The sequence below is a fragment of the Cnephaeus nilssonii genome, assembly GCF_951640355.1.
Source record: "Cnephaeus nilssonii genome assembly, chromosome: 1".
In the NCBI taxonomy this organism is placed as follows: Eukaryota; Metazoa; Chordata; class Mammalia; order Chiroptera; family Vespertilionidae; genus Cnephaeus; species Cnephaeus nilssonii.
Genome location: NC_137072.1, coordinates 25,507,530 through 25,535,314, shown reverse-complemented (window position 1 = coordinate 25,535,314; position 27,785 = coordinate 25,507,530). Strand labels below are relative to the sequence as shown.

At 39.0% G+C, this 27,785-nt stretch overlaps 1 protein-coding gene across 1 annotated transcript; it reads right to left on the bottom strand.

Moving 5' to 3' along the window:
- Positions 1 to 2,567: 2,567 nt before the first annotated feature.
- On the bottom strand, positions 2,568 to 27,489 carry HACD1 (3-hydroxyacyl-CoA dehydratase 1). The gene is made up of 7 exons (XM_079775469.1): positions 27,171 to 27,489; positions 17,693 to 17,810; positions 17,497 to 17,515; positions 17,332 to 17,420; positions 14,671 to 14,792; positions 8,892 to 9,070; positions 2,568 to 5,201 (listed from the first exon to the last, which is right to left on the bottom strand). Exons 1-7 carry the CDS (start codon positions 27,425 to 27,427, stop codon positions 5,119 to 5,121), a joined length of 867 nt encoding a protein of 288 aa, XP_079631595.1. The 5' UTR covers positions 27,428 to 27,489; the 3' UTR covers positions 2,568 to 5,118.
- Positions 27,490 to 27,785: the final 296 nt, after the last annotated feature.

Sequence of the window (27,785 nt, the reverse complement as noted above, 5' to 3'; positions counted from 1 at the left end):
CGTGGTTTAAAGGGATTCTATCAATGTTAATTTCCTGAGTTTGACCACTGTACTTTGGCTAGGTCAGAAAATGTCCTTATTCTTAGGAAATATACACTGCAGCAATTAGGGGTTAATGTTTTCAACCTCACTCAAATGATTCACAAAGTATTATAAATACATATGGAGAGAAAACAACAGCAAATCGAACAAAATGTTAACATGTGGGGAATTCAAGTGAAGGCTTTTTACACTTTTGCAGCTTTTCTGTAGGTTACAACTGGAAAGTGGCCTGGCCTGTGTGGCTGTTGGTTGGTTGCCTGCTGTCCCATGCACCAGGAGGTCGCTGGTTTAATTCCTGGTCAGGGCACACACCTGGTTTTGGGCTCAACCCCTAGTAGGGGACGTGCAAGAGGCAGCCAATCTATGGTTCTATCCCTCTCTCCCTCTCCTCCGAAATCAATGAAAAGATACTTTTTAAAAATTGATAAAGATGTTTTTGAAAATATATTTGTATTGATTTCAGAGAGAAAGGCAGAGGGAGAAATAGAAACATCAATGATGAGAGAGAAACATTGATTGGCTGCCTTCTGCACACCCCTCATTGGGCATTGAACCGATAAACCAGGCATGTGCCCTCACCAGGAATCAACCCGAGACCTCCTGGAACATAGGTTGAAGCTCACCAACTGGGCCACGCCGGCCGGGTGATAAATATATTTTTTAAAGTTGTAACAAGAACACTAAAAAAAAGCTAAAACTTTTAGAATATATTTTTAAGCTTCATATCTAGAATTATCTATTTAAGATGTTTTGTAAATTTAGCCTAAAAATATGAACAAATTGAACTTTAAATTCCATTTAATGCTTTCATAGTAGAAATTACATAACTGTGTTGTTCATATTTTTATCCTATCAATTATATGTATATTCCAGATCTACATGTTAAAGAAAAATACCTCTACCTTTTGCACATTCATTTACAAAATATATTAAATGTTGTTTATAGTTATTTTTCTTTAAATGACGACAATAATTGATTTTGTCAGTTTTTTAAAAATATATTTTTATTGATTTCAGAGAGAAAGGGAGAGGGATAGAAACATCAATAATAAGAATCATTGATTGGCTGCCTCCCGTATGCCCCACACTGGGGTTCCAGCCTGCAACTCAGTGCCCTGACCAGGAATCAAACCGTGACCTCCTGGTTCATAGGTTGATGCTCAACCACTGAGCCAATCTGGCCGGGCTATTTTATTGGTTATATTCAACGATTGTTTTTAGTTTGTTTGAACGTAGTTTTAAACCAGAATGTTGTCTATTTAGTGGTGCTCTGATACACGTATACATGTAATAAATAACAAAGAACCCTGCAACCCATCAGATTACCAATGCACTATGTTTTGTTAAAGCAAAGATAATTATTTTGCAATGTGATTTCCTAACTAATTTAAACTGGTAATTATGTCAAAGGTTTGAGTAGAGAAAGGTATAACAGGAGGAAGATGGTAATTCCCTACAACAGTACTGGACAGATGGTGGGAACAAAATAAATATTGTGGCGGGGGGGGGGGGAATTATTACATAATTCCATATCACTTGCAATATATCATTAGAAACAATGAGTGTTGAATGATAATTAGATGCTTAAAAATCTAAAGATGCAAAAATAACCTTTCTTAAAATCAACAGAAATCAAGTCACAAAAGCTTTTGGTGAAAATGAAGTTTTAAATGTTTATTTTGACATGCTGTTTTTATGAAGCTATAACCTAGCAGAGGTGTTGATGTATTAATATCAAATTAAGACCAAGAAAAATAAAAGACACATTGTATATATTGTATAATACATCAAGCTATAAAGTTATTAAAAATTTAAAACCAGAATTTAAAGGAATGTCACCAAGCTAATAGAAAGTTGCTAGTATTAAAACTTGTTGATACGTGTCTACAGGACCGAATTCAGGTTCTACTTGATTCAAGCCCTGACTCAACACTTATGGTGACTTCAGGAGCAATCCAAAAAAGGGTACAGTCCACAGCAAACATGTGCAAAGGACTTTCAAATACTTTCTCTTTTTTAAATAAAAGTACCATTTAAGCACTTTATTTTCTACATAGAATGGTTTAGAATTAGTTGAAATAGGAGATACTGAAGATAAACTAAAGTTATGCATACTAGTATTTATGCATACTTTGAGTATATTACTATAGGTCACTGAATAGTTTGATGGATTTTTATCACTGCATACAAATTTATTGAATACCTTTTACACATACTGCAGTGTGGGCATACAGATTTAGTGTAAGATATGCCCCGATCTCTTTGAGTTTATACTTTTAGTTTTTAATTTTATTTTATTGAATCTATTGGGGTGGCATTTATTCAGATGTACAATGCTATATACATCACTTGTATATTGTATTGTGTGCTCACCACCCCAAGTCAAGTCTCCTTCCATTACCATTTATCCCCTCTTCACCCTCTTCTACCTACCCCCATCCCTTTTCCCTCTGGTAATCACCATACTGTTATGTGTGTGAGTGAGGTTGTTGTTGTTGGTGGTGGTGGTGGTGGTGGTGGTGTGTGTGTGTGTGTGTGTTTGGGGATTTTTGCTCAATCCTTTCACCTTTTCCACCCAGCCTCCCAACCCCTACCCCTCTGATAGCTGTCAGTCTGTTCTCTGTATCTATGAGTCTGTTTCTGTTTGTTAGATTATTTTATTCATTAGATTCCACATATAAGTGAGATCATATGGCACTTGTCTTGATCTGACTGGCATAATACTCTCTCACTTAGCATAATACTCTCTAGGTCCATCCATGCTGTCACAAAAGGTAAGATTTCCTTTTTTTTTTTTTTTTTTACAGCCAAATAGTATTCCATTGTGTAAATATACCACAGCTTTTTTATCCACTCATCTACTGATGGGCACTTAGCTGTGTCCAAATCTTGGCTATTGTAAATAATACTGCAATGAACATAGGGGTGCATATAGTCTTTCGAATTAGTGTTTTCGGGTTTCTTCAGATATATTTCCAGGAGTGGAATTGCTGGATCATAAGGCAGTTCCATTTTTAATTTCTGAGGTAACTCCATACTGTTTTCCACAGTGGCTCCACCAATCAGCATTCCCACCAACAGTGCACGAGGGGCATTTTCATTTCTAATTAAAGTTAATCACAATTTCTACTTCAAGATAGTCCACAAATTAAGGGGTGAGGGGTTAAAGAGTAGTACAGCTGTTCAAAGGAAGCATGAGTTGAATTAATACAAATTTCAGGGAAAGGATTTGAAGTATTTTTCGTAAGACAGGAATCTAACAAGATAAGTATGTGAACATTTTATACTATATTACCAAAGATAAAATCTCCCTGAAAACCTCTTCCATATAAAAATTCAAAATGAAAAAAAAATGAAAACTGATCAAGCCATGTAAGCAGAGAATGTACATCAGCATTTTGAGAATTAGTAACCTAATACATAATTGCTAATTAAAACATTCAGCTGCACAGGAAATATTACAATATAATGTAATAAAAGAAATAGCACCTTATAAAATTCAAGTTATCTAAAATGAGAGTTTGAAAAACTATTCTGAACTACAAATCACGTGAAATCATTTGATAAGAACGTGGTCACAAAATTTTGAAGTGTAATGTTACATGTTGAGGTAAACACAAGCAATAATAGAACATTTAAAGCCAAAATTATGCCTATATATCATGGTAGGCAAAAGTTCCTTTTCTTTTTAAGTCACATATTTAGTGTTCTCTCTAAACTGGGTTACTTAGTTTACTTGACTAAGGAGTATACCTTAATATAAGGAGGAAAATTTTTAAAGGACCTATTTAAGAATTAAAGCAGTATAAAAGTATATCGTTCAGTGTATCATTCTATTAAACACATAGAGAGCTTTATTATAAGACTTGCTTTTCAGTGGAATTCACATAAAATGAATCTGTTTCAGGCCATAGGCCAAAACTTACCTCAGTATCTCAAAAATGTTATTATAATTTTTATTAGACAATCCCATGGTATAGAGCAGCCTTTCTCAGCCAGAGTTCTGAGTATAATATTATGATCAGACCTAATGTCTTTATTTTTTAACTAGAGGCCCAATGCATGAAGATTCGTGCAAGAATGGGCCTTCCTTCCCTTGGCTGCCGGCACTGCCTTTGCTCCGGCCGGAGCAGCCTTTCTGCCTTCCCACGCTGCCCAGAGGCCTGGAGTGGCTGGGATGGTGCAGAATGCCTGCGTCATCGCCATGGCGACAATGCAAGCGTCCCGCCCCCGGCCACTCAGCGCCTGGGTATGCAAATTAACCCACATCTTTGTTGGGTTAATTTGCATACCCACTCCTGATTGGCTGGTGGGCGTCACAAAGGTATGGTCAATTTGCATTTTTCTCTTTTATTAGTGTAGATAAGGGAGGCAAAGTATATACTTATGTTGTTTCTAATCCATTAAAACCTTTAGCATTGAAAAGGTTGTCTTTAAATGGCTAATTCAAATAAAAATAAATTTGCTTAGTAGTGTAAGTAATTTCAATTGCATAGATATACTTCCAAATAATATTTTCCAATTGTGACATCTATATCAAAAGTCTCACGACAGTAAAGTATATCCATGCTTCCAAAAACTGTTATTAATCAAAATGCTCCCTTATAACTTGAAAAAATAGTTCTTGGTTTCAAGAAACACCAATACATTATTAATGAGCTATTATAACTCTGTATTTACTTTCATTTATAAATATCACATAAATTATTACTGGCAGGACTACAATGTTAAATCACTGAACTAATTGCTAAATATTGGTTTTTAAAGCTTTGAGCATACATTGCAAAACAATTTAGTGAAACTAAAAAAAAAAAAAAAAAACTAACAAAAGGGGTTTTTGCAAGTAATACGATGATCGCCTACCCAGGAGTTGATAAATACTTGCATAGTTCTTGTAGAAAATGGACCTGGCACAATGTGAAGACAAATATTGGCAAACACCACATGTCTCAAAGTTATATTTGAAGAAATAATACAATCTGTAGTATTTCATGAAGTTGTTTATTCTTGTTATTAAAACTTGGACTCAAGTAATCCTGGTTATTCTGGAAAAAGCACCTTGTTTGTAGAGGTCATTTAGTCATCCTTTTCTACAATCACCTCTCCATGAAGCACCTTTCTTCTTTGACGTAACATGTGAAAATAGAGTTGTGGAAATACTTCATTGAAAAAAGAAAACAAAGAAAGATAAGCTATTGTTGGAAATTATTTAAACTTGAAACCTCTTAAAGGTGGCAAAGTTTGAAAGCAAGCACATCAGAGGCCACTGCTACCCCCTAGTATTTACAGAGCTCAGGGTGAGAGTACAAATGGACGCCACAGACCATCGGCCTAAATACTTTAATGCATAAGCTGTGAGGTCTCGTAGCAAACTTTAACACTACCTTGACAAATAAACTTTCATAATGACCTGGAAGGCCATGTTTGAATTTAGTAACAATTTGGAATATTGTGCCAGAACATTCCAGCACAGAACTGCCCGCCTGGCCCCTGCTCTCCATTCCATTGGCTGTCCTATACCACGAGGGGTATTGTGAATATGTGTGTGGATATGCAAGCCCACACAGCTCATACCTCCATCCGTACCCCTCACAAACAGCTGCCCCTAGCTATACACCTGGATTTCAGGGCTGTGTACACTGCCAACATGGTTAACCCTCAGGAGAACAGACTGGGGAGGAGGCCTATGCAGTGCCTAGATGTACACTCAGTGCCATGTGGACAGCAAATTCCATGGTCCCGGGTTTCCAGAGTGTGATCTAGAAGGCGGGGGGTGGAGCGGTGATCAGTGGACAGCCAGAACAGGGCCCAGAGCAGAGGCCCCGCTTGGCTGGGTGTAAGAGTGGTCTGTTTTATACAAGCACATCCATGTGCATGTATTAGATCAGTCAGACAAGCTGTCATCTGCCCTATCAAATTTGGAGAATTATTCTGAGTCAATGTGAATCAATGGTTTAAATCACACTGTAAGCGTTAATGGATGAACAAATTCACATTAACTATCGACAATACAAATGTGAAAACATCCCTGAAAATGGACACAGAATAATCAAACCAATGACTTTAATGACAAAACAAGCTTTGAATATCTAGCTTCAGCAACTTCAGATAACTGTTTTTAGCCTGTGGCTCAAATGGAGCAAAAATGCACAACAGATTTTACTTTTTAAAATGTAGGTACTGCCGAAACCGGTTTGGCTCGGTGGATAGAGCGTTGGCCTGCGGACTCAAGGGTCCCAGGTTCGGTTCCGGTCAAGGGCATGTACCTTGGTTGCGGGCACATCCCCAGTGGGGGTGTGCAAGAGGCAGCTGATCGATGTTTCTAACTCTCTATCCCTCTCTCTTCCTCTCTGTAAAAAGTCAATAAAATATATTTAATAAAAAAAAAAAAAGAAATTTCGAGAGCCAAAAAAAAAAAAAAAAAATGTAGGTACTACTCATCTTAATATACGTAACCATCATACTATACCTAAGGGTCTAAATATATTCAGGTCATATATACTGAAAGCTAACTGACCAGTGATTGCAAATGCTTCTCTAACATTCCGAGGTTAGTAGAAGTGTAGGCTTGAGTTCCAATCCTGACCTTTTTTACTAGCTGGGTGACTTTTAATCCATCCACTTAACCTCTCTAATCTATAAAGTCCTCATGATAAATGAGAACTAACAATACTTCTTTTGAGTATTAAAATAAGTACTCAAAAAGGACTTTTAATACTTTTAATTAGCAAAGAATTTAGTAAGCAAAGCACCATTATTTATCATTACTAATAATAATCAAGTGGAGAACATCCCCCTGGCTTGACTGATCTTCCAGCAAGTGGGCCTCTCAGGTAAATGTCAGCATAATAAACTGAGAAGCTGCTACTGGCATAGGAGTGGGTCTACGCTTCCCAGGACACCTGCAAACACATGGTCGAAAGTTACTAGTTTGCTGGTTTCAACCGTGATCTGTTGTGCCCTGGGTTTTTTGCAGATGTCTCAGTGGCCAAAAGGAATGAGAACCCAACCCCTGAAACTGCAACTATGATATGACAGACACTGAAGCAAGGTCTGGCTCTGCTCAAGGTGTGCTGCCATTCACTGAGTGTTGGGAAAAGCAGGGGATACAAATAATTGCCATAGGTGTACCACTCCTTAGCTCTCCTGAGCTAACGCTGGTGAAAACCTAATGAGAGTCAGGCTGAAATGGCACAAGTGAGGGGAATAAAAACACTACCTGACCAAAGTCCATTTTGATTTTGAAAAGCTTACAAATTGGCTGGGCTGGTGTGACTCAGTGGTTGAGGGTCAACCTATAAACCAGGAGGTTGTGGTTCAATTCCCGGTCAAGGCACATGCCTGGGTTGTGGGCTCCATCCCCAGTAGGGAGCCTGCAGGAGGTACGTGATCAATGATTCTCTTACTGTTGATGTTTCTATCCCTCTCTCCCTCTCCCTTCCTCTCTGAAATCAATAAAAATGTATTTTTAAAAATTGGACGCCTCCAGGTGCTGGCCAGTTTTTATGTTCATCCCCTTTAGATGACATATTTTATACTGCGTCAATGTAGACTTTAGATTCTATAAACTTTTCTTATTTCCCTTTCCCTCTCACTGACACCAATCTCTAATTTTATTCAGAAGGGTAACTAACCACCTTGCTTTACATTATTTCCTGCTAGTAACTATCAAAATTTGACCTAAACATTGATCATTATTAGTGCTTAAATGAAGCAATTAAAGCCTCACTAATTCATTGCAACTATTGAAAGGTGATGAGAAATGAGAAGAGGCTGAGTTACTAAAAATATTTTAAGAAAAGTAGCTTCATTATTTTCCAGAGCATAGAGCAACACATAATGGTATAAGACTAAATGTACTCCTAGATGATTTCTCCAAGTATATGCTTAATGAATAGATAAAAATGACCTGGCATTTTCTAGGATAAAATGTTTCTATTAAATACATAACTCTAAATGCTTAAAAATAGTTCACTGACCCATGCTTTATCTTTTCTTTAAAAAAAATAAATCATACTTAGCTTATTTTTAAGTAATTTTGAGAAGGTAATAATTTGTATATTAATTTACTTACTTTCTTCTCATAACATGGAAAAAGCCTTTTCTAACTCACTAGCTCTTCAATTATCTATATAATAAAAGCCTAAGTGGCCCTTACAGCAGAACTACCAGAATGACCGGTCACTATGATGCACACTGACCACCAAAGGGCAGACGCTCAACGCAGGAGCTGCCCCCTGGTGGTCAGTGCGCTCCCACAGGGGGAGCACTGCTCAGCCAGAGGCCAGGCTCACAGCTGGCGAGTGCAGCGGAGGTGGCGAGAGCCTCTCCCACCTCGCAGCAATGCTAAGGAGCAGCGAGCAGGTGGGCAGTAAGGAGCGAGGGATCCCGGACTGTGAGAGAGATGTCCACCTTCCGGCTTAAGCGGACATTCCCCTGAGGGGTCCCAGACTGCGAGAGGGCACAGACCAGGCTAAGTGCACACCGCCCCCCTCCACCACCACCACACCCCGCCGGCCAGTGCACGAATTTCGTGCACCAGGCCTCTAGTTTCATATAAATGAATATATGTGGGATTGAATAGAGGTATTTTTTATATACACATTTACTGAGGTGTAATTTTTATACCCTAAAATTCACCCATTTTAAGTGTACAGTTTTAGTTTAGTAAATTTATACAGCTGTGCAACCATCACTACAATCCAGTTTTAGAGCATTTCCATGAATAGAAGTTTTGATGTATTTGTAAGCTGTTACTTCTCCTTGCTTATTAAGCTAGCAATTATGATATCTCTCCAAAAACTTTCATAGCATATGCTAAATCAAAGTACTTAGAAATAGATACTTACATGGTATATACGAGGCCATGGTTATAAGAAGAAAATAATAGTAGTCAAAAGAGATATTGTATTTATTAGGAAGTCTTATTGAAAACATTCCACTTTTCTTCACATATGGTAAGGCAGCGTATATCGTGAGAAGTTCACCGGCAACTCCAACAGGATATAAGATGATAAAAAAATTATATCTGGAAAAAGAAAAACCTCAAAGTTATCTTTCTAGAATAAGTATTGAATTTTGTATCATGGTTCTTTTGCTACTGCTATGTTTAAACTTAAAAATTCTCCTTCCTATACATATTTACAATAACTTCACATAAAAAGGTTAATTTTTTTCCTACTTTAATTATTTGCTTATTAATTTAATTACCATCCTTTTTCTCATAGCAGTTTCCATTTCAAATGACATGATCATAAAATAGTCAACTTACTTTAAAGTAGTATACATTTTTTACATGTATATGCAGTTTTTAAACTATTTTGACCAGTTAACTGACACGATATTTTGAATTTAATTTAAAAAGGTCTGCCGCTTGCATCTATAGATGTTTATGGCGTACAAATGGTTAAAGTATCTAAGTATTGATTTGTAAAGCATATGTAAGCTTGTAAGGTATTTTAAAGGTAACTTCTTTGACACCTGGAATCATAACTGATTTTTTCCCCTGCAGCTACACATTTATTGTTCAAATGCTGTGCTTTAAAAAGACCAGTTATGATCCTAATTTTACATCTAAACCTTGAAATTACCTATTTGAAGGAATTTGGAAAACCCTTTGTGGTTACTAATTAAAAGAGAATTAATATTTCAAAAAACTGATAACACCTAAAGCATCAGTAACCAATAATTGTCTACAATTACTTCCACAACAAGCTGTTCCCTGAATTCCCACTTTAATAAATAGTTTAGGTAGCCTGGCCAGCATGGCTCAGTGGTTGAGCATCAACCCATGAACCAGGAGGTCACAGTTAGATTTCCGGTCAGGGCACATGCCTGGGTTGCAGGCCGATCCCCAGGAGGGGGGGGTGCAGGAGGCAGCCCATCCGTGATTCTCTCTCATCATTGATGTTTCTCTCTCTCTCTTCCTCTCCCTTCCTCTCTGAAATCAATAAAAAAAATATCTTTTTTAAAAATAGTTTAGCTTGCTTAAAATAGAACTAAGAAAGTTCTATTCAAAATCCAAAAATCAGTTTGTCCACGTGGACTGTGGCACGTTCCCTGACATAGAGCAGGCCAGGCATCATTTATGCTACAGTTAGGGCAACAGTCTCCAAGTTCCTACTGGTCCAGGAGCAGCAGCCTCAAGGACCCGAGGCATTAAAGAAAATAGTTTTTCTCCAAGTCAGTCATTGTGTAACTGAAAATTAAGGTCAAACTTTTGGTGGAAAAATAATCCATATTTTATTTAACAATTTTGTTGGCATTAAGAAATATTTGTAAAGAAAAGTAAAATTTGTCAGTATGACAGAAGCCTAGAGACAATCTTATTCCTATACTAGAGGCCCGGTGCATGAATTCGTGCACCAGTGGGGTCCCTCGGTCTGGTCTGTGGGATAGGGCCGAAACTGGCTCTCCGACATCTCCCGAGGGATCCCAGATTGTGAGAGGGTGCAGGCCTGGAGGGACGCAGGAGGTTGGCCAGCCGGGGAGGGACTGCGGGAGGGCTCCAGGGCATGTTCGGCGTCTTGCTCAGACCCGATCAGCCAGAGCCCAGCAGCAAGCTAACCTACCGGTTGGAGCATCTGTCCCCTGGTGGTCAGTACACGTCACAGCGAGCGGTTGAGCAGCTGTAGCATATCATTAGCATATTATACTTTGAATGGCTGACCAGCCAACCGGACACTTAGCATATTAGGCTTTTATTATATAGGATGCCAGTTATACAAGGATAAAAGATGGTGGATAGGGACAGAATTATTTGCCAAAATAGATTAACTAGTAAAGACAGAAAAATGGCCCAGCCAGCATGGTGATTGAGCGTTGGCATGGCGATTGGGTTGCGGGCTGGATCCCCAGTGTGAGGCGTACAGGAAGCAGCCAGTCAATGATTCTCTCTCATCACTGATGTTTCTATCTCCCTCTCCCTCTCCCTTCCACTCTGAAATCAATAAAAATATATATTTTTTTAAAAAGAAAAATTATCCTTTTCCTGTCCCAGTTTACGCCCTCCTTTCCTTCAGTATATCTAACCTGGTTTCTTTTCCAGTCTGTGTAGTTATTTGTGTATCATTTAAATCAATCTTTTCCAATATCATTTTCCTATCTCAATTTAAAATCATATAACTGAACATATTATATTCCTTTTTCAAGTAAAACATTCAAACTTATTTAAGTCATTTTTATAAACTTTATGTGATTCTCAGCTTTTTTTGGTAGCATTGTTCTTTAATAGAAAAAAAATCACTCCTATAATAAACTCATTTAAAGCCTTAAAGAGTGATTATTTTTAATAAAATGGGAATAAATTGTATAATTTATTTGACTTTGTGTTTTTAAAAGATTACATCATCACTCTCTAAGTTCTGATGGCAGTATGATTTAACTACCATTCAGAAAAAGACATAATGTTCCTTAAAGATTCCTAATTTTCACCTAAATTTTTTTGAAGGGAATGTATTTTTTAAGTTAAACTGGAAATCAATATGAAAACATAACAATATACAATGATCTGTTTGGTGGACTTTTCTAAGAACACTTTTAACACAAATAGGATCAAGTTATATTCAAACTGTCACAGTAGGCTAACTAGTTATAAATAAAAAGGCACTTCTAAAGTGGAGCTTTATTTGAGAATAGCTTTAATATTTGAACTTAAGTACAAATATGATTTTAGGTTCCTTAAGGGGGTTGGCAAATATATACATCGACAGTTGGGATCTTTACAATTTTTGACACAAAATATAGTAATTCATGATTATAATGAACTGACAAGATGTATTATGCTAACATGTGCATTTCAAATTTGAGAGATTTTATAATACCTTATTTAACATTAAGGCAATTGACAAAGGATTTCTGAACAGCAAATTTTAACATGCTATGGCACAGTTGTGAACTTTTCCAGAAATTCAAAACATGCAAATCATCCCAAAAGGCAGACACGCAAAATATTCAAGACCACTATCTTCCACAAATGTTATAAATACAGCAAATTAAAAAAGACTATATCATGAATTTGTATTTTTAAAGGTGTTAGAGGTCGGAAAGACTGAGGTCATGCAAAATGGCACTCACAAGCATTCTAGGATTTGAGTACAGCTTTCAAACCGCCAACATTATGATGGGCCCAATCACCAAAAGTGAGTAAGTTTTCAGATACAACAGGAATAAAACCAACCAAACACATATAAATGGTAATGGAACTTTCTTAAGACAGACAATTTGTTTAAGCTCAAATTATAATTTTAAAGAATTTTATTACATACAAAATGGTAAGCCACAAATGTTGAAAAAAGAACTAGAAAATATTTTAAAAGTCTAAAAAATTATATAACACAACAGTGATTATCCTTGTGCAGGGCGATTATAAGGAATTTAAAAGTTTTTTTTTCCTTCTTTTTGGTTTATATACTCTTATTTATTATATGTGAGCATGCATAATATGAGTTATAAAAAAAAAAGAAGTAGTCACTAAAGAAAGAGTGATAGGCTTTTAAATATAAAGATCAAAAACAAACCTGACACCAGCTTATAGATTACCTTCAAACAAGTTAGGAATGTATGAGTATAAATATCAGAGCTTTAAAAAACAACAGAAATATGGATATAGCATTATTTGAGATGCCATATTTATAACATTTGAAAATTGAAAATGATCTAAATTCTAGCAATACAAAACTGGGTCAGTCATACTATGGAATATTAAAGAGTTAAAGAGCTAAATCTAAATATACCTATAGTGATTAAAAAAAAAAAAAAAAAAGCCCTAGCCGGCTTGGCTCAGTGGATAGAGCGTCAGCCTGCGGACTAAAGGGTCCCAGGTTCGATTCCGGCCAAGAGCACACGCCTGGGTTGTGGGCTCGATCCCCAGTAGGGGGTGTGCAGGAGGCAATCAATGATTCTCTCTCATCATTGATGTTTTTATCTCTCTCTCCTTCTCCCTTTCTCTCTGAAGTCAATAAATACATTTTTTTTAAAAAAGAGATCTCCAACATATAAACAAAAAACAAGTATAATGCCATCCTATTTATGTTTTTAAAAACTCACACTGTGCCCTGACTGGTTTGGCTCAGTGGATAGAGCGTCAGCCTGCAGACTCAAGGGTCCCAGGTTTGATTCTGGTCAAGGGCATGTACCTTGGTTGCGGGCACATCCCCAGTAGGGGGTGTGCAAGAGGCAGCTGATCGATGTTTCTCTCTCATCGATGTTTCTAACTATCCCTCTTCCTTCCTCTCTGTAAAAAATCAATAAAATATATTTAAAAAAAACTCACACTGTGTTCACATTTTTGATAATATGAAAAAATCTGGATGGGTAAACGTCACTCTTTTTCCCTCCGAGGGGTAGGGAGTGGGTCAGGTCAGAGCACAAAGAGAAACTTTCTGTGTTTATTCTACAAACTTCTGTGCTATTTGAGCTTTTTACAAAGAAAACGTATTATTTCTGTAGTTTAAACAGACAAATGTAAAGAAATGGAAATACTGTGAAATCCTTTTATCCTACCTACATGGGGTAGATGTACACAAGATGCACATCTCTTATCCTGTGCCTCCTTGAACTTCTTACCCCTGGCATTTCACAGAGCTGTTAATGGTTTTGTTTTCTGCCTCCTCCATCCTGAGTGGACAGGGATTTTGTTGTGCTCATGCCTGCATTTCAACTATGCAGTTGGTGCAGAGCACATTAAGTTGTTATTGATGTTATTGTCACTATAAGTACAACAGAAAATGCAATGAACAAATCTATGCTTTGCGGTTTGTTCTCCAAAGAACCATCTTGTTTTTATAATAATTTTGTAAAATATCAACTGCTCAAAGAATTCAACCTTTAAAATGAAAAAAATATATATTTTGCTTTAAAAATTGTTTTAGGATATATATATTTAGAACCTTTAAAATATAAATTTTGCCGAAACCGGTTTGGCTCAGTGGATAGAGCATCGGCCTGCGGACTGAAAGGTCCCAGGTTCTATTCCGGTCAAGGGCATGTACCTTGGTTGCGGGCACATCCCCAGTAGGGGGTGTGCAGGAGGCAGCTGATCGATGTTTCTCTCTCATCGATGTTTCTAACTCTCTATCTCTCTCCCTTCCTCTCTGTAAAAAATCAATAAAATATATTTAAAAAAATAAATAAATAAAATATAAATTTTGTTCCCAGTCCAAATAATACAATTTCAAATAAGTGTGACTTTTTAAATGTCTGTCTTAGTATTTTATACATACAAAAAAATTGACATTGTATGTATAAGGTACTAAAAATTGTATTTATCATTTAAATCAATGATAATTTAAACCAATCAGACAAAATGCCATGCTTTTGGGACACTGTTTATCTAATATAATTTCCAAAATGTATATTTTGCTTTTAAAGAAAAATGAATGACCAACTTAGAGCATAAGGGTACTAATATAATTTATCTTATATTGATTTCCTAAAAATATATATTATTTCTTCCTGATCATTAATTTAAGCCTTTAGAATGCAACTTTAATGTTTTGCTAAGTATGCAAAACAACAGCACCCTGGCATTACAGGGCTGAAACACAAATTTTAATTCTCTGGTGTTAGCTCAGCAACAAAATACGCATGCACAGGACTGTGAGAAACTAAATTACAAGGCATCGCCACCTGGCCCATTTAATGAAGTATGGCAAGTGGTTGAGAAGACTGAATGTGTAGAAGGAATAGCGAGTAATCTCTGTCACAGTCCACGCGACCAGAAAAAGCACCACACTCTCCTCATTCTGGATCTGCAGAATGACAGAGAAATCCACAGTGTCGTTTAAGCTTGAGCTTTTTTCTCCATGAAGATATTTTATCTTATTTACTGTGTGTCTTTTATTATAATGGAATGGTAGGGTTAGACAGATGTAAGACAGAAAACAAATGCAGTCACCACTACCTAATTCATTATAAACACACAACTTCAGAGTATCCTCAGCACAGAAATAGGCACATTTGTACTGGATTCTCTCTCACAATTCACTCCAGCCAGTAACTCAGCTATCCCAGGGCAACATCACCCCCTCAAAACAGCATGGGAACAATCTAACCCTCCGACTTTCTATTAGTCATTCCACTGTCGCACTAACTCTTGAATCTGACCACTCATCTTTGGCCCTGCTACCACCAATGGAATCCAGGGCCTTATCATCTCTCATCCAGACTATCGTGACAGCCTCCTAAAAAATCTCTCCACTGCTTTATTCTCTTCATGGGTGAAAGTTTTCTCTTAAAAGCAAAACAAAGAAGCAAACAAACGAAAACAAAATTGGAGGCAGCTAGTGATTTAAGTCTCATTGGCTTCCCACTATTTAAGAGGAAAAGATATAATCCTACCACCTGAGCATGAAGTTCAAGGTTCTTTATAATCTGAGCTCAGAAATCTCTCCAACTTCATCTGCAAACACTTGACCCAGCCCCACCCCAAATCCCCAACACCTCTCTGGTGACACTAAACTTTGTATTCTTTCCAGAACATGCTCTGAACACTTATGCCTTAACAAATGCTATTCCCTCTAACTAGAATGCTAATCCCATAGAAAACCCCTTCTCACCTCATATTTTAAGATCCAGCTAAAATATCACACCCTCTGGAAAACTTTTCCCAAACAATTCCTTTCACCCTGAGCAGTTATTTGCTCACTTTCCTTGTTCTCACAGTATTTTGTTCATATCTGTATTATAACACTTGCCAATTTTGTACTAAAATTTGTCTACCTGACTCTTGTATACCTATCAATACTCAACTTATACATTCTTTCCTCAGGGAGCCTTCCTTTATTCCCTAAGTCAGGCTAAGTCCCGAAGTATATTGCCAGGCATGCTGGTCTCTTGGTTCAAAGCACTAACGTTAATATAATCAAACAATTATTTGTGCAACAACTTGTCTAGTATCTATCCCAATCACAGGCTCCGTGAGGCGGTAACTATATTTGCATTACTAATAGCCAGATCCTCAGCACGTTGGCTGGGACTGCCTTATTCATTGTAAATCCAGAAATTAACACAGTGCCAGGTGTGTAGAATGCACTCAATAAATGTTGGTTGAATTAATTAAAGAGTTGGATAAAATTAAATAGTACTATTAAGGCAGAGATCCTCTGGAGGATAAAAAATAAATAAATCAAAAGAGCAAGCATATGGATCTTTTTTCTCTTGGGGACTAGCCACCTTTAGCTTGTTTTCAAATTCTTTTCTCCAGTTAATGTTGGCCACTCTGTCTTTTCTTTCTTCTTTCTCAGTCTTCAGACTCTTTGTGGTCCTGGCCCCGCTGTTATATTCATTCCCTGTCCAGAATAGTCTCTCTTTTATACTGTTAATGTCCGACTCCTGCTTTTAAACTACACAGCAATCTGAATTAAATGTCTGGCTCTCCATGTGGCATGCACTCATTGCTCTCTGTATGGCAGTCATTGGTTAGGGATCAGATGGATAGAGTAAGTTGAGTGAAAGATACTGGTCAAGAGAGCTAGAGTGTAGAGTAATAACAGGGCAGAAGGTCAGCAATCTGTCCCCATGCAGACAGGGAGGGGGCAGTGAGTCTTGCAGGCAATGGAAGGGAGGTTAAGTATCATCCCAAGTAGAGAAAGGCATCTGAGGAATGGAAAGGAGGCCAGAGATCTGTCCTCAAGTAGACAGGAGACTCCAGAGGCTGTCAAGAAGGTCAGAAGGGCCCATCTGGGAAATGCTTGTCATGGGTTTAAAAGGCCCAATGTCTTGACATCGTAAGCATGTGTTTGTTTGTCTAAAAGGGTTTAAGCCATTAACTAGATTCGGGTCTCTCTCCTGTCATGCCTCAATAAATAACGTGCTTGTTTTCCCTAAGTTCCTTAACCCTTCTAACTCGTTGTCGTTGACATTTGTTCATATCTCCAGAACTACACTTACTTTTTATGTGTGTTGCTACAACACTCAATGCTAAATGAGGAAAATTAATGGTTTACACTGACAAGTTCAAATTACATAAACAAAGACAATATACATAACTTCAGTAGAAAATTTTCAGTTAACCAATTGACAGCATAGTAATATTAATTTTAAAAACTGGAACACACCAGAGGAGAGTACATTATGAATATAAAATGCTAATATTTAGTTTTGCTTGTGCTTCAAAGTTATTCTACTAATTCGTTGAGTCAATGGACAAACACACTTAAATCGAAACCCAAGCTTTCTTTTGTCCAATGATTCTGCTTCCTGAAATATACCAGTACTAATATTTTAGATTCCTATTAATAAAAGAGCTGTCTTGCAGGCTCAAGTAGAGAACATGTTCATGTCACTTACTGGTTTTATGCTATGAGTAATGAGCCACACCATAAAGATTCTGGAACTGACTTGGACCCCAGTCACAAGCACAGAAGTAGGTACAATTCCTTAAAGAGAAAAACAAGTCAACCATTGTCTTCAAGGTAATTTATACCAAACATAAAAATTAAAGAAAAAACTCACCAATTAAACAGTGGACTATCTGTAAGCAAATAAAAAAATCACAAGTCAGTACCATACAACATAAAATAAATCCCTGTTGACATTGGTTTTAAATGAATCCGTAGGTGGTATGTAATCAGCAAAATTGCTTTTGCTCAACAAATATATTTTCAAATAAATATTACAATGACAAAAAATAGAATCACTGAAAACTTACCTCAAGCAAGGCAAATGTCTGGAAAAATTTAAGTGTCTTCTGAATACTTTTATATAAACCTTTGTGTGTTCCTTTTTCCATATAAAAACGCACCATGGTAATAGCTAGAACCAACCACCTAGAGAAAATGAAAGTATTTTATAAAGTTTTGTCAAAATGAATACAACTAATCTTCCTATAAAGAATGCCATATTTTAAATAATAATAACATGTATGTCTTATGCTCTCAATTTGTTATTCTGTTTTTAAAATCTGAGGAAGAAATAAATATTACTTTTACATGAACTCTTCAAGGGGATGAACAGAACATATTTGAAACCAAACAATGTCCACTGTATCTTTGGCTCCACCAGATAAAATGACAGACTGAAAAAAATCAGGTTTATTACCAAAAATAAACTTATTATAAAGTAATCAAATAGTGACTTCTTAAGGTAAAAAGCTGTATAAATATGTACTTTATACAAAAACGTAATACATAGCTATATATAATTATAAGTAAAATCATTAATAAGAATCAATTAATATTTTTACAATTTTCATTAAATAAAAACAATTGCTGTGTCACACAACAACCCCAAATATATGGGACACAGCAAAAGCAATCCTGAGGGGGAAGTTTATAGCATTACAAGCCTTCCTCAAGAAATAAGAAAAAGCTCAAATGAATGATCTAACCCTAAAACTAAAAGAATAAGAAAGATAATAACAAGAAAATTCCAGAGTAAATAGAAGAAAAGAAATTATAAAGATCAGAGTGGAGATAAATGACATACAGACTAAAAGAAATAATAATAATACAAAAGATCAATGAAACCAAGAGCTTGTTCTTAGAAAAGATAAACAAGATTGATGAACCTTTAGCCAGGCTTATCAAGAAACAAATAGAAAAGATCCAAGTAAATAAAATCAGAAGTAACAACTGACATCACAGAAATACAAGAGATTTTAAGAAAATACTATGAACAATCATATGCCAACAAACTGGACAACCTGGATGAAGTGGACAAATTCATAGAAACATACAATCTTCCAAAACTTGATCAGGAAGAATCTGAAAACCAGAATAGGCCAATGACAACTAATGAAATTGAAGCAGTAATCAAAACACTCGCAGCAAACAAACATCTTGGATCAGATGGCTTCACTGGCAAGTTGGAGAACTAACACCTATCCTCCTCAAACTACTCCAAAAAATTCAAGAGGAGGGAGTGTAAGCTCTTTTGACAAGGCCAGCATTATCCTAATTCCAAAACTAGATAAAGACACAACAAAGAAAGAAAATAACAGGCCAATATCCCTGATGAACATAGATGCTAAAATCCTCAACCAAATATTAACAAATCGGATCCAGCAATACATTAAAAAGATCATACACCATGACCAAGTGGAATTTATTCTGGAGATGCAAGGCTGGTACAATATCACAAATCAATAAATGTGATACATCACATAAACCAAATGAAGGATAAAAATCACATGAACATATCAACAGATGCAGAAAAAGCCTTCAACAAAGTCAACACCCATTTATGATAAAAACTCTCAGCAAAGTGGGAATAGAGGGGTCATACCTCAACATAAAAAAGCCATATATGACAAACCTACAGCCAATATCATACTCAATGGGCAAAAATTAAAAGTGTTTCCTTTAAGATCAGGAACAAAACAGGGATGTCCGCTTTCACCACTCTTATTCCACATAGTTTTGAAAGTCCTAGCCCCAACAATCCGACAAGAAAGGAAAATAAAAGGCATCCAAATCAGAAAGGCAAGAGTAAAATGGTCATTATTTGCAGATGACATGATATTACTAGTGTACATAGAAAATCTTAAAGACTGCACCAAAAACAAAAACAAAAAAACTACTAGATTTAATAAATGAATATGGCAAAATATCAGGATACAAAATTAATATCCAGAAATCAATGGCATTTTTATACACCAATAATGAACTATCAGAAAGAGAAACTAAAAAAAAAATCTCATTTACCACTGCAACAAAATAATAAGATACCTGGGAACGAACTTAACCCAGGAGGTAAAAGACCTATACTCAGAAAACTATAGGACACTGAAAAAGGAAATAGGGGAAGATACAAATAAGTGGAAACATATACCTTGTTCATGAATTGGAAGAATTAACATCATTAAAATATCATAATACCAAAAACAATCTATGCATTCAACTCAATACCATTAAAATACCAACGGCATATTTCACAGATCTAGAACAAATATTCCAAAAAGGCATATGGAATCAAAAAAGACCCCGAATAGCCTCAGCAAATCTTGAGAAAGAACAAAGTTGGAGGGATCACAATATCAAACATCAAACTATACTACAAAGCCACTGTAATAAAAAGAGCCTGGTACTGATGCGAGAACAGGCATATATGGTAGATCAATGGAACAGAACAGAGACCCCAGAATTCGACCCATGCCAATATGTTCAATTAATATTTGACAAAGGAGGCAAGAGCATACAATGGAGTAAAGACAGTCTCTGCAATAAATGGTGTTGGGAAAATTGGACACATACATGCAAAAAAATGAAACTAGACCACCAACTTACACCATACACAAAGGCTAAACGCAAAATGGATAAAAGACTCAAATGTTAAGTCACGAAACCATAAAAATCCTAGAAGGAAATATAGGCAGTAAAATCTTAGACGTCTCACATAGCAGAATTTTTGCTCATACATCTCCTAGGGAGAAACAAAGGAAAAAATTAACAAATGAGAATACATCAAGCTAAAAAGCTTCTGCATAGCAAAAGAAACCATCAAAATGAAAAGGGAACCCAAAGTACGGAAGACATACTTGCCCATGACACATCTGATAAGGAATTAATTCCCACGATATACAAACAACTCATACAATTTAACACCAGGAAGACAATGTTCAGTGAATGATTAGCACGTGATTACATCGAATTGCACACGGTAATTGGTTCTGTTGTCCCGTGGTGTGTCTTTCTACAGCAGTTTTAATGCATGTCAGCCTATGTTCCCATGGGCACTAAGCCACGCCCCAAAAGTGCGTATTTGTTTACTCACAGTGACTGATGAATGCACACATTTACTAGACCTATTCAGCCTAAATGTAAATTACTGTGATACATACAGAAAACTTTTCTGTGAAATTAAGCTTTTCATACTTACTTGTAATTACATAAACGTGTCTACATAAGTAAAAACTAATTTGTCAATTTCTTAACATACATATTCAGAAAACCTACTTTATTATATAATGGATTTTCAGCTAGGGGGATTTTCAGATACCCCCTAGCCCGAATTAATCCATTATATTGAGGTTTTACTATATTTTTAAATAGGATGATATAAAAATCCATGCCTTATAACTTTATAACAAGTTTTACTGTTGCTCTATAGGTGGCAGTATTGTACCAACTAGTATAGTATGATAACACACCTGTTTAAAATAAAGGAAATGAACACTGTGAGGTTAGAAAGGGCCACTGAACCATCTACGCTAACCTCTCATCTGTTTTTCAGTAAATACGCTAGGACCGTGGTTGGCAAACTGCAGCTCACGAGCCACATGCGGCTCTTTGGCCCCTTGAGTGTGGCTCTTCCACAAAATACCATGGCCTGGGCGAGTCTATTTTGAAGAAGTGGCGTTAGAAGAAGTTTGAGTTTAAAAAATTTAGCTCTCAAAAGAAATTTCAATCGTTGTACTGTTGATATTTGGCTCTGTTGACTAATGAGTTTGCCGACCACTGCAAACTAATCTAAACTAATTAGTGCTCTCTCCTTAAGTCCTACCATCACAACCTTTCCTAAGTGCCCTACCTTTCCCTAATTTTGGACTTCCTACATCCATCAGTTTAGTAAGTGTAATAAAACCAAAAGTGTTCCAAAAACAATTAGAACTTCTGCGTTTAGAAATTCTTTTCTGAAAAGTTGTTTGTTTTTTTAATATGCCAGAGCTATTGATTACCCAAACACGAACCCAAATAGATACATTCAGTCTTCGATAAAATACTCTGGTGGGAAAATATAAACATGTATTCCACTTGCAGAAGGTTCCTTGCTTACTTGCTTAATTCATCTGTTTATTCATTCATCTTTAGGTTCAACATTTATTGCTGAGCCAGATAGTGTGCTAGATGCTGGGGAATTCGAGGTAAACAGGATAGTTCTTACCTCAAGGAACTAAATTAGTAAGTGGAGACAACAGAACAGTGCTGTAACAGGAGATATATGCCATCACTTGCTAAACACAGGGCCTCGTTCTCATGCCAGTATGGCTATAATGACCCTGAAAAACCCTATAGAGAGAGGAGCTTTCCTCTAGCTGTCTTCTCATGCTTCTTTCTCTCCTGAGATTTCTTGGAGACCACCTGCTTCTTGAAGAACTTGATTATCTATATCTCCTTTTTAAAAAAAATAAAATAAACACTGCTTTTTAAATTTTTATTACAAACAATTTCAAACATATACAAAGATATAGAGAATGGTATAAAGTGCCCATTGCCCACCTTCAAACCATTGTCTATGTACAATCTTGTTTCATCCAAACCTCTATTCATTTCTCTTCCCACTATCACTCTTCCCTCATTATTTTGAATCAAATCATACATCCTATAATTCATAAATGCTTATTATGCATCTCTAAGAGCATTGTTTTTAACCAACATAACCATAATACCATTATCCCATTTTTTTTAACCAATCCATGTTTTAACCTTTAAGACCTTCTGCTGTTTGAGAGATACTATGAAGAGAATAAAAAGCTAAGCCACAACTTGAACAAAATATTTACAAGTCACATAATTTAATAAAGGACTTGTATCCAGACTAAAGTACTCTCAAACTTAACAGAAAATTAAACAACCCCATAAAATATGAGCAAATGATTTGAACAGACACTATACCAAAAAAGGTAAACAAGTGGTAACCACATGAAAAGATGAGCAGTGTCATTAGTCCCTAGGGAAATGGAAATTAAAACCACAATGAGATAACACAACATACCAATTAGAATGTCTAAAACTATGACTGACCATACCTAGTACTGGTGAAGATAGGCAGCATCTGGAACTGTCATTCACTGACCATGAAAATGGAAAACATTTTGGCAGTTTCTTAAGAAGTCAAGAATGTGACTACCATATGACCCAGCCATTCCACTTGGAGACATTTACCCAAGAAAAATGAAAGCATGTATCCATATAAAAATCTGTACATCAATGTCCATAGGTTTGTCATAGCCCAAAACAAGAAAGAACCCAAATGTCCATCAACAGATGAACGGATAAACAAGTTGTGGTAAATCCATGCATGGTTCTGTCCTCAGGAATAAATATATGCCTATTACTTATCATTTTGGGAAACTTATACAGGGTGAGGCAAAAGCGGGTTTACAGTTGTGAGTACATCAAACAGTTTATTCTTGTATTATTATTTAAGAATTACTGAATTATTTTCAATATGAACAACTGTAGCCTGAATTGTGGGTTTGGTGCTCTAATAACTCATACTATGTTTACTGTGAAAATATCTTAAATAGTTGTTCTTTCTGCAGGAAGTGCATTTTTAAATTAACCACTAGAAATAGGAATTATCATTTTAAACATCCACTGTGTGTCAGGAATTCTGATGAACACCTCATATCCATGATATGTTTATTCCTTTGTAATAATTTAGCAAAGCTGTGCTGTTCCAATTTTACAGATGAGAAAACTTAGGGTCACAGAGGTTAAGTAATTTATCTGAGGTTACCCAGTTAAAAAGGAGTGAAACATAACCTTTAATCAACACCTTCCTGTACTGCTTACAGATTAAGTCCAAACATGTTAGCAAGGCATTTAAAAAGCCTTTGCAGTGGCCCAAGCTACCCCTCTATCTCCATATCCCTCCCTATACTTCAGCCCTTCTGTTGCTGCCTCATCAGCACGTCCAGCAATGGTAAACCTCTATATCCTAACTCGTGCTGTCTCCCCATCCATGCCGAATAAATCCTACTCATCCTTCAAAGCTCAGCTGAAATGCAATGGTCTCCCCCACAAAGCTTTGATTCTCTGATTCCCCCCACCTATCTGACCTGACACCTCTGTAGAGATGTATTTCATTTGTCTTTTATTGCCATATATAAATGCCCCAGGTTACACTTCTTCAAGGACAGGGCCTAAAATATTTATATTACGTCACTTACTTCACCTAGAACAATGCACTTAACAGCTTCAAAAGTATTTGTTAGTCATGCATGCTCATTGTTTGCAGTGATAGAAGTGTGTGTGTGTGTGTGTGTGTGTGTGTGTGTGTGTATTTTTTTTGTCTTTATTGTTGAAAGTATTACAGATGTCCCCTTTTACCCCTCAGTGACCCCTGCCTACCTGATCACTCCAAACCGCTGGTCTGCCTACCTGATCACCCCTAACCGCTGATCTGCCTACCTGATCACCCCTAACCACTCTGCCTGCCTGCCTGATTGCCCCTAACCACTTGCTTGGGGGCAGGGCCAGCCCACGAGGGGTCATCTGGTCTCTGGTCATTTCGGTCATGACACCTCTGGCCTTTTATTATATAGGATTATTATATAGGCTTGTTTTCAAAATTATTACAAAAAACTAATAAACACTCCAAAGTTCTGCTAAGAGAAAAACAAAATAAGCAAGTTCAATGAAGAAACAAAAAGACCCTCAACTAACCCTCTGCTATCCACTCCATTAAATGTAAATCTTGATGTCCCACTTCCAAAACAACTTCTCCAACCTTATCTGTCACTACTAGAGGTCCGGTGCATGAAATTCGTGCATGGGGTGGGGGTCCCCTCAGCCCAGCCTGCATCCTCTCCAATCCGGAACCCCTCGGGGGATCGGGCCTAAACCGGCAGTCAGACATCCCTCTCACAATCCTGGACCGCTGGCTCCTAATCACTCATCTGCCTGCCTGCCTGGTTGCCCCTAACTGCCCCCCGCCCTGCCGGCCTGATAGCCCCTCACTGCCTCTGCGTGCTGGCCTGATCACCCCTAACTGCCCCCCCTGCCAGCCTGGTCACCCCCAACTGGCCCCCCTGCTGGCCTGGTCGCCCCCAACTGCACCCCCCGCTGGCCTGGTCACCCCTAATTCCCCCCCCCCCCCCCCACTGACCTGGTCGCCTCTTACTGCCCCCCCTGCCAGCCTGGTTGCCCCTCACGCCCCTCCACCCCCCACTGGCCTAGTCAGCCCACGCAGCCTGCTGTTCAGTCGTTTGGTCGTCCCTCCCTAACCCCCCTGCCGGCCTGGTCATAGGCAGCCATCTTGTGAGGGCATGATGGTTAATTTGCATATTACCTCTTTATTATATAGGATTCCCCAACCTTCCACTTAAATCAAGATAATATACCAAGCTTTTTTACATCCCATGCCTATTTCCAGAATTTATCTCACTTGAAATATCTATCCTGTACATATGCAAATCCTATTCCTTCTTCAAATCTCAATATCTCTAGAAAAACTCCAAAGAATTAGTTATGTAGATTATTCCATTTCAATTATCCTTACCTTTAAACAGAGATGAAAATAACAAGAGACCTTCTCACTACAGGCAGGGAGACAGACAAGTTTCAGACAAGCAGTAATTTGCTGGGGCAGGTAGAAAGGAGAGGAATGAAGTGTGAGAACACAAAGGAGAGAGCATTTAATTCTGCTCCAGGTCAAGTAAGAGACCTAGAACACTTCAACAGAGTGACTTGGTTAGAAGTCACGGGAGGTATATGGAGGCTATTAGACAAAGAGAAAACAGCCTGAGCAAAGATGGAGAGAGCCATGAAAACTAAAATGCATGGTGCTTTGAGGGCATTGTGCATTAGAGGGAATTTCAAATGCAATAAAACTGAAAAGGGAAATCCAGAAGCATAGTGCAAAGGGCCTTGAATGGCACACAGCCTAAATCCCTTTGATTATGGTAAAGGTAATGGCAAGTCATGTAAGGCATTGAACTGGAGTTATGCATTGACCTTTGTTTCTTAGAAGGTAACTTGACCTTCTAAAGAAAGGCTGGACTGGAAAAAGAAGGGACAGCAGACCAGGTAATACATGGCAGGTGTTCCATAAATGTTTATTAACTGGATGAGACTATCACACAGAGAAGAGGGAACTCTTTCAGTCTCCACATTTAAAGGCAGCAGCACGTAGTGGGTGCTCAATTGTTCTCCGGTTGCTTTGAATATATTAGTTTTCCACTTTCAAGATCATAAAATTTAGTAAAGCGGAAGGGTGAAGAAGAAGTCAGACTTGGCTGAAGTACACGTCTGACAATTGCTGGTTGTGTGATTGCGAGCAAGCTACTTAACGTCTTGGTGCCCCAGTCTCCTAATCTATTAAATATAATATTATATACCCCTCACAGGATTGTAGAGGATTAACAATGAGGTGGTACCAACACAGTGCCTCGCACATAGTAAATCCTCAATAAATATTATATTTCTTATGAACTGTATTTGGTGTTCAGGATTATACTAGTACATTAAGCACATAATAGGTACTCAGTACTGTGTCAAATCATTTATTAAAACTTTGACAATCACATTTTTCTATAAACTTTGTATGAAAGCTTTAAACTTCTCCCCACATTTACACAGGTTAGGTTCAGGCCATGTGGAAAATAACTTCTTTTTAAAGGCAACGCAACTGAGAAAGGGAAGAGCAGGCTCTTAACAGCTTAAGTCACTTTGACAGGTCTCTGAAGAGCCACAGGCACTGTGTAACCTTAACAAACTCAAAGGCAGAAACGAATTACAGGGTGTCAATAAGGGAGCACGGGGCCATAACGATGCTGGCACGAGTGACATCCTCCAGTAAGGCAGGGTGTTTTTTTTTTTCTTTTAAATCGTACCAAGTCAGCGCTAGTCTAGAGAGTACTATTGCTTAAAAAAAATCGTGGTGACATTAACAGTTAGGAAAACTCTACCCAGCGATCTGCAACACGCGGAAAAGCACGCTAGGGGCCGGCGGTCGGGAGAGCTGGTTTGGGCCACCGGAGGGACCGCTCAGGGCTCCGGGGTGGCTGGACCCACGCGTTTCTTCAACGGCGGTGGCGGCGGCGGCGCCGGGGCGGTAGGGCCGAAGCGGCCCGGCCTCCTCCGCGGGTCGGCCCCGCATTCCTGCCCCGGTCTATACTTAACCTCCGGCCCGCGCCCGCGGCCGCCGCCACGCCGGGCACCGTATTAGGCAATGCCCGGGGCGCACGGCGATCCCCCGCCCGGCTCCATTCAACCCGCCGGCGGCGGCGCCCGCGCCCCTCCCCCACGGCCTCCGCCCGCGGCCCCCACGGCCCCCCACCGCGGCCCCGGCGCCGGGACCCCCCCACCCCGCGCTCCGCCCCGCACACACCTCCGCACGCCCCACCCGCGCGCTCCGGAGCGCGGCGCCCCCCACCACCCAGTCGCCGCCCCGGGCGCGGAGTCACGGGCACAGCAGCGCGGGGAGGGCCTGCGGGAGAGCCGGGACCCTCGGGGCGCACGTACCCCGCGGTCATGGCAATGTTGTAGAAGGTGAGCCAGGCGGTGGCCGCCCAGCCCAGGCGCCTTCTCCTGCTGGGGGCCTCCCGCTCCTCGCCGGCCTCCGAGGCGCCGCCGTTGGTGCCGTCCTCCTCGCTGAACGCCATGGTGGCCGTGCAGCCGGGGGAGGTGGCCGAGACGGGCAGGGGAGTGGGCGGGGGCCCTGCCGAGCTCGCCGCCGAAGCGCCGCTGCCCGCTGCCGCCGCCTCGGTCAGGCGCCCCATGTGCCGCGCGCAGGGGGCTCGGCGCCGCCAGCCCGGCCGCTCGCGGGGGGAGGAGCGGGCGCCCCCGGCCGGCACCCCGCGCGCCCCGCCCCCGGCCTCGTGAGCGCGCGCGAGGCGGGACCCGGCCCCCCGCCCGGAGCGCGGGAGCGAGGCCCGGAGTGTGATTTCGAGGCGCCCACGGAAGACCTGTCCGCCTCGCGGACTGGGGGGACCTCCCCTCGGAAAGACGCCCTAGTTATCGTGTACCTGGCGACGTGCGCCCCGCCGGTGCACCGGGACAGACGGAACCCACCGGGGCTTAGCGCGGTCACGCCCCGCCCTGCACTTCCCAAGGCGGCTTCGGGACGCGGAGACAGGT

Bases quoted from the DNA above. Each gene is read 5' to 3' on its own strand.
- HACD1 (XM_079775469.1), bottom strand. From the start codon at position 27,427: ATGGGGCGCCTGACCGAGGCGGCGGCAGCGGGCAGCGGCGCTTCGGCG. The intron at 14,793-17,331 runs GTAAGTGACATG...GTCATTCTGCAG, and splicing joins TTACTCATAGCATAAAACCA to ATCCAGAATGAGGAGAGTGT. The intron at 5,202-8,891 runs GTAAGTATCTAT...TTTTCAATGAAG, and splicing joins CATGGCCTCGTATATACCAT to TATTTCCACAACTCTATTTT.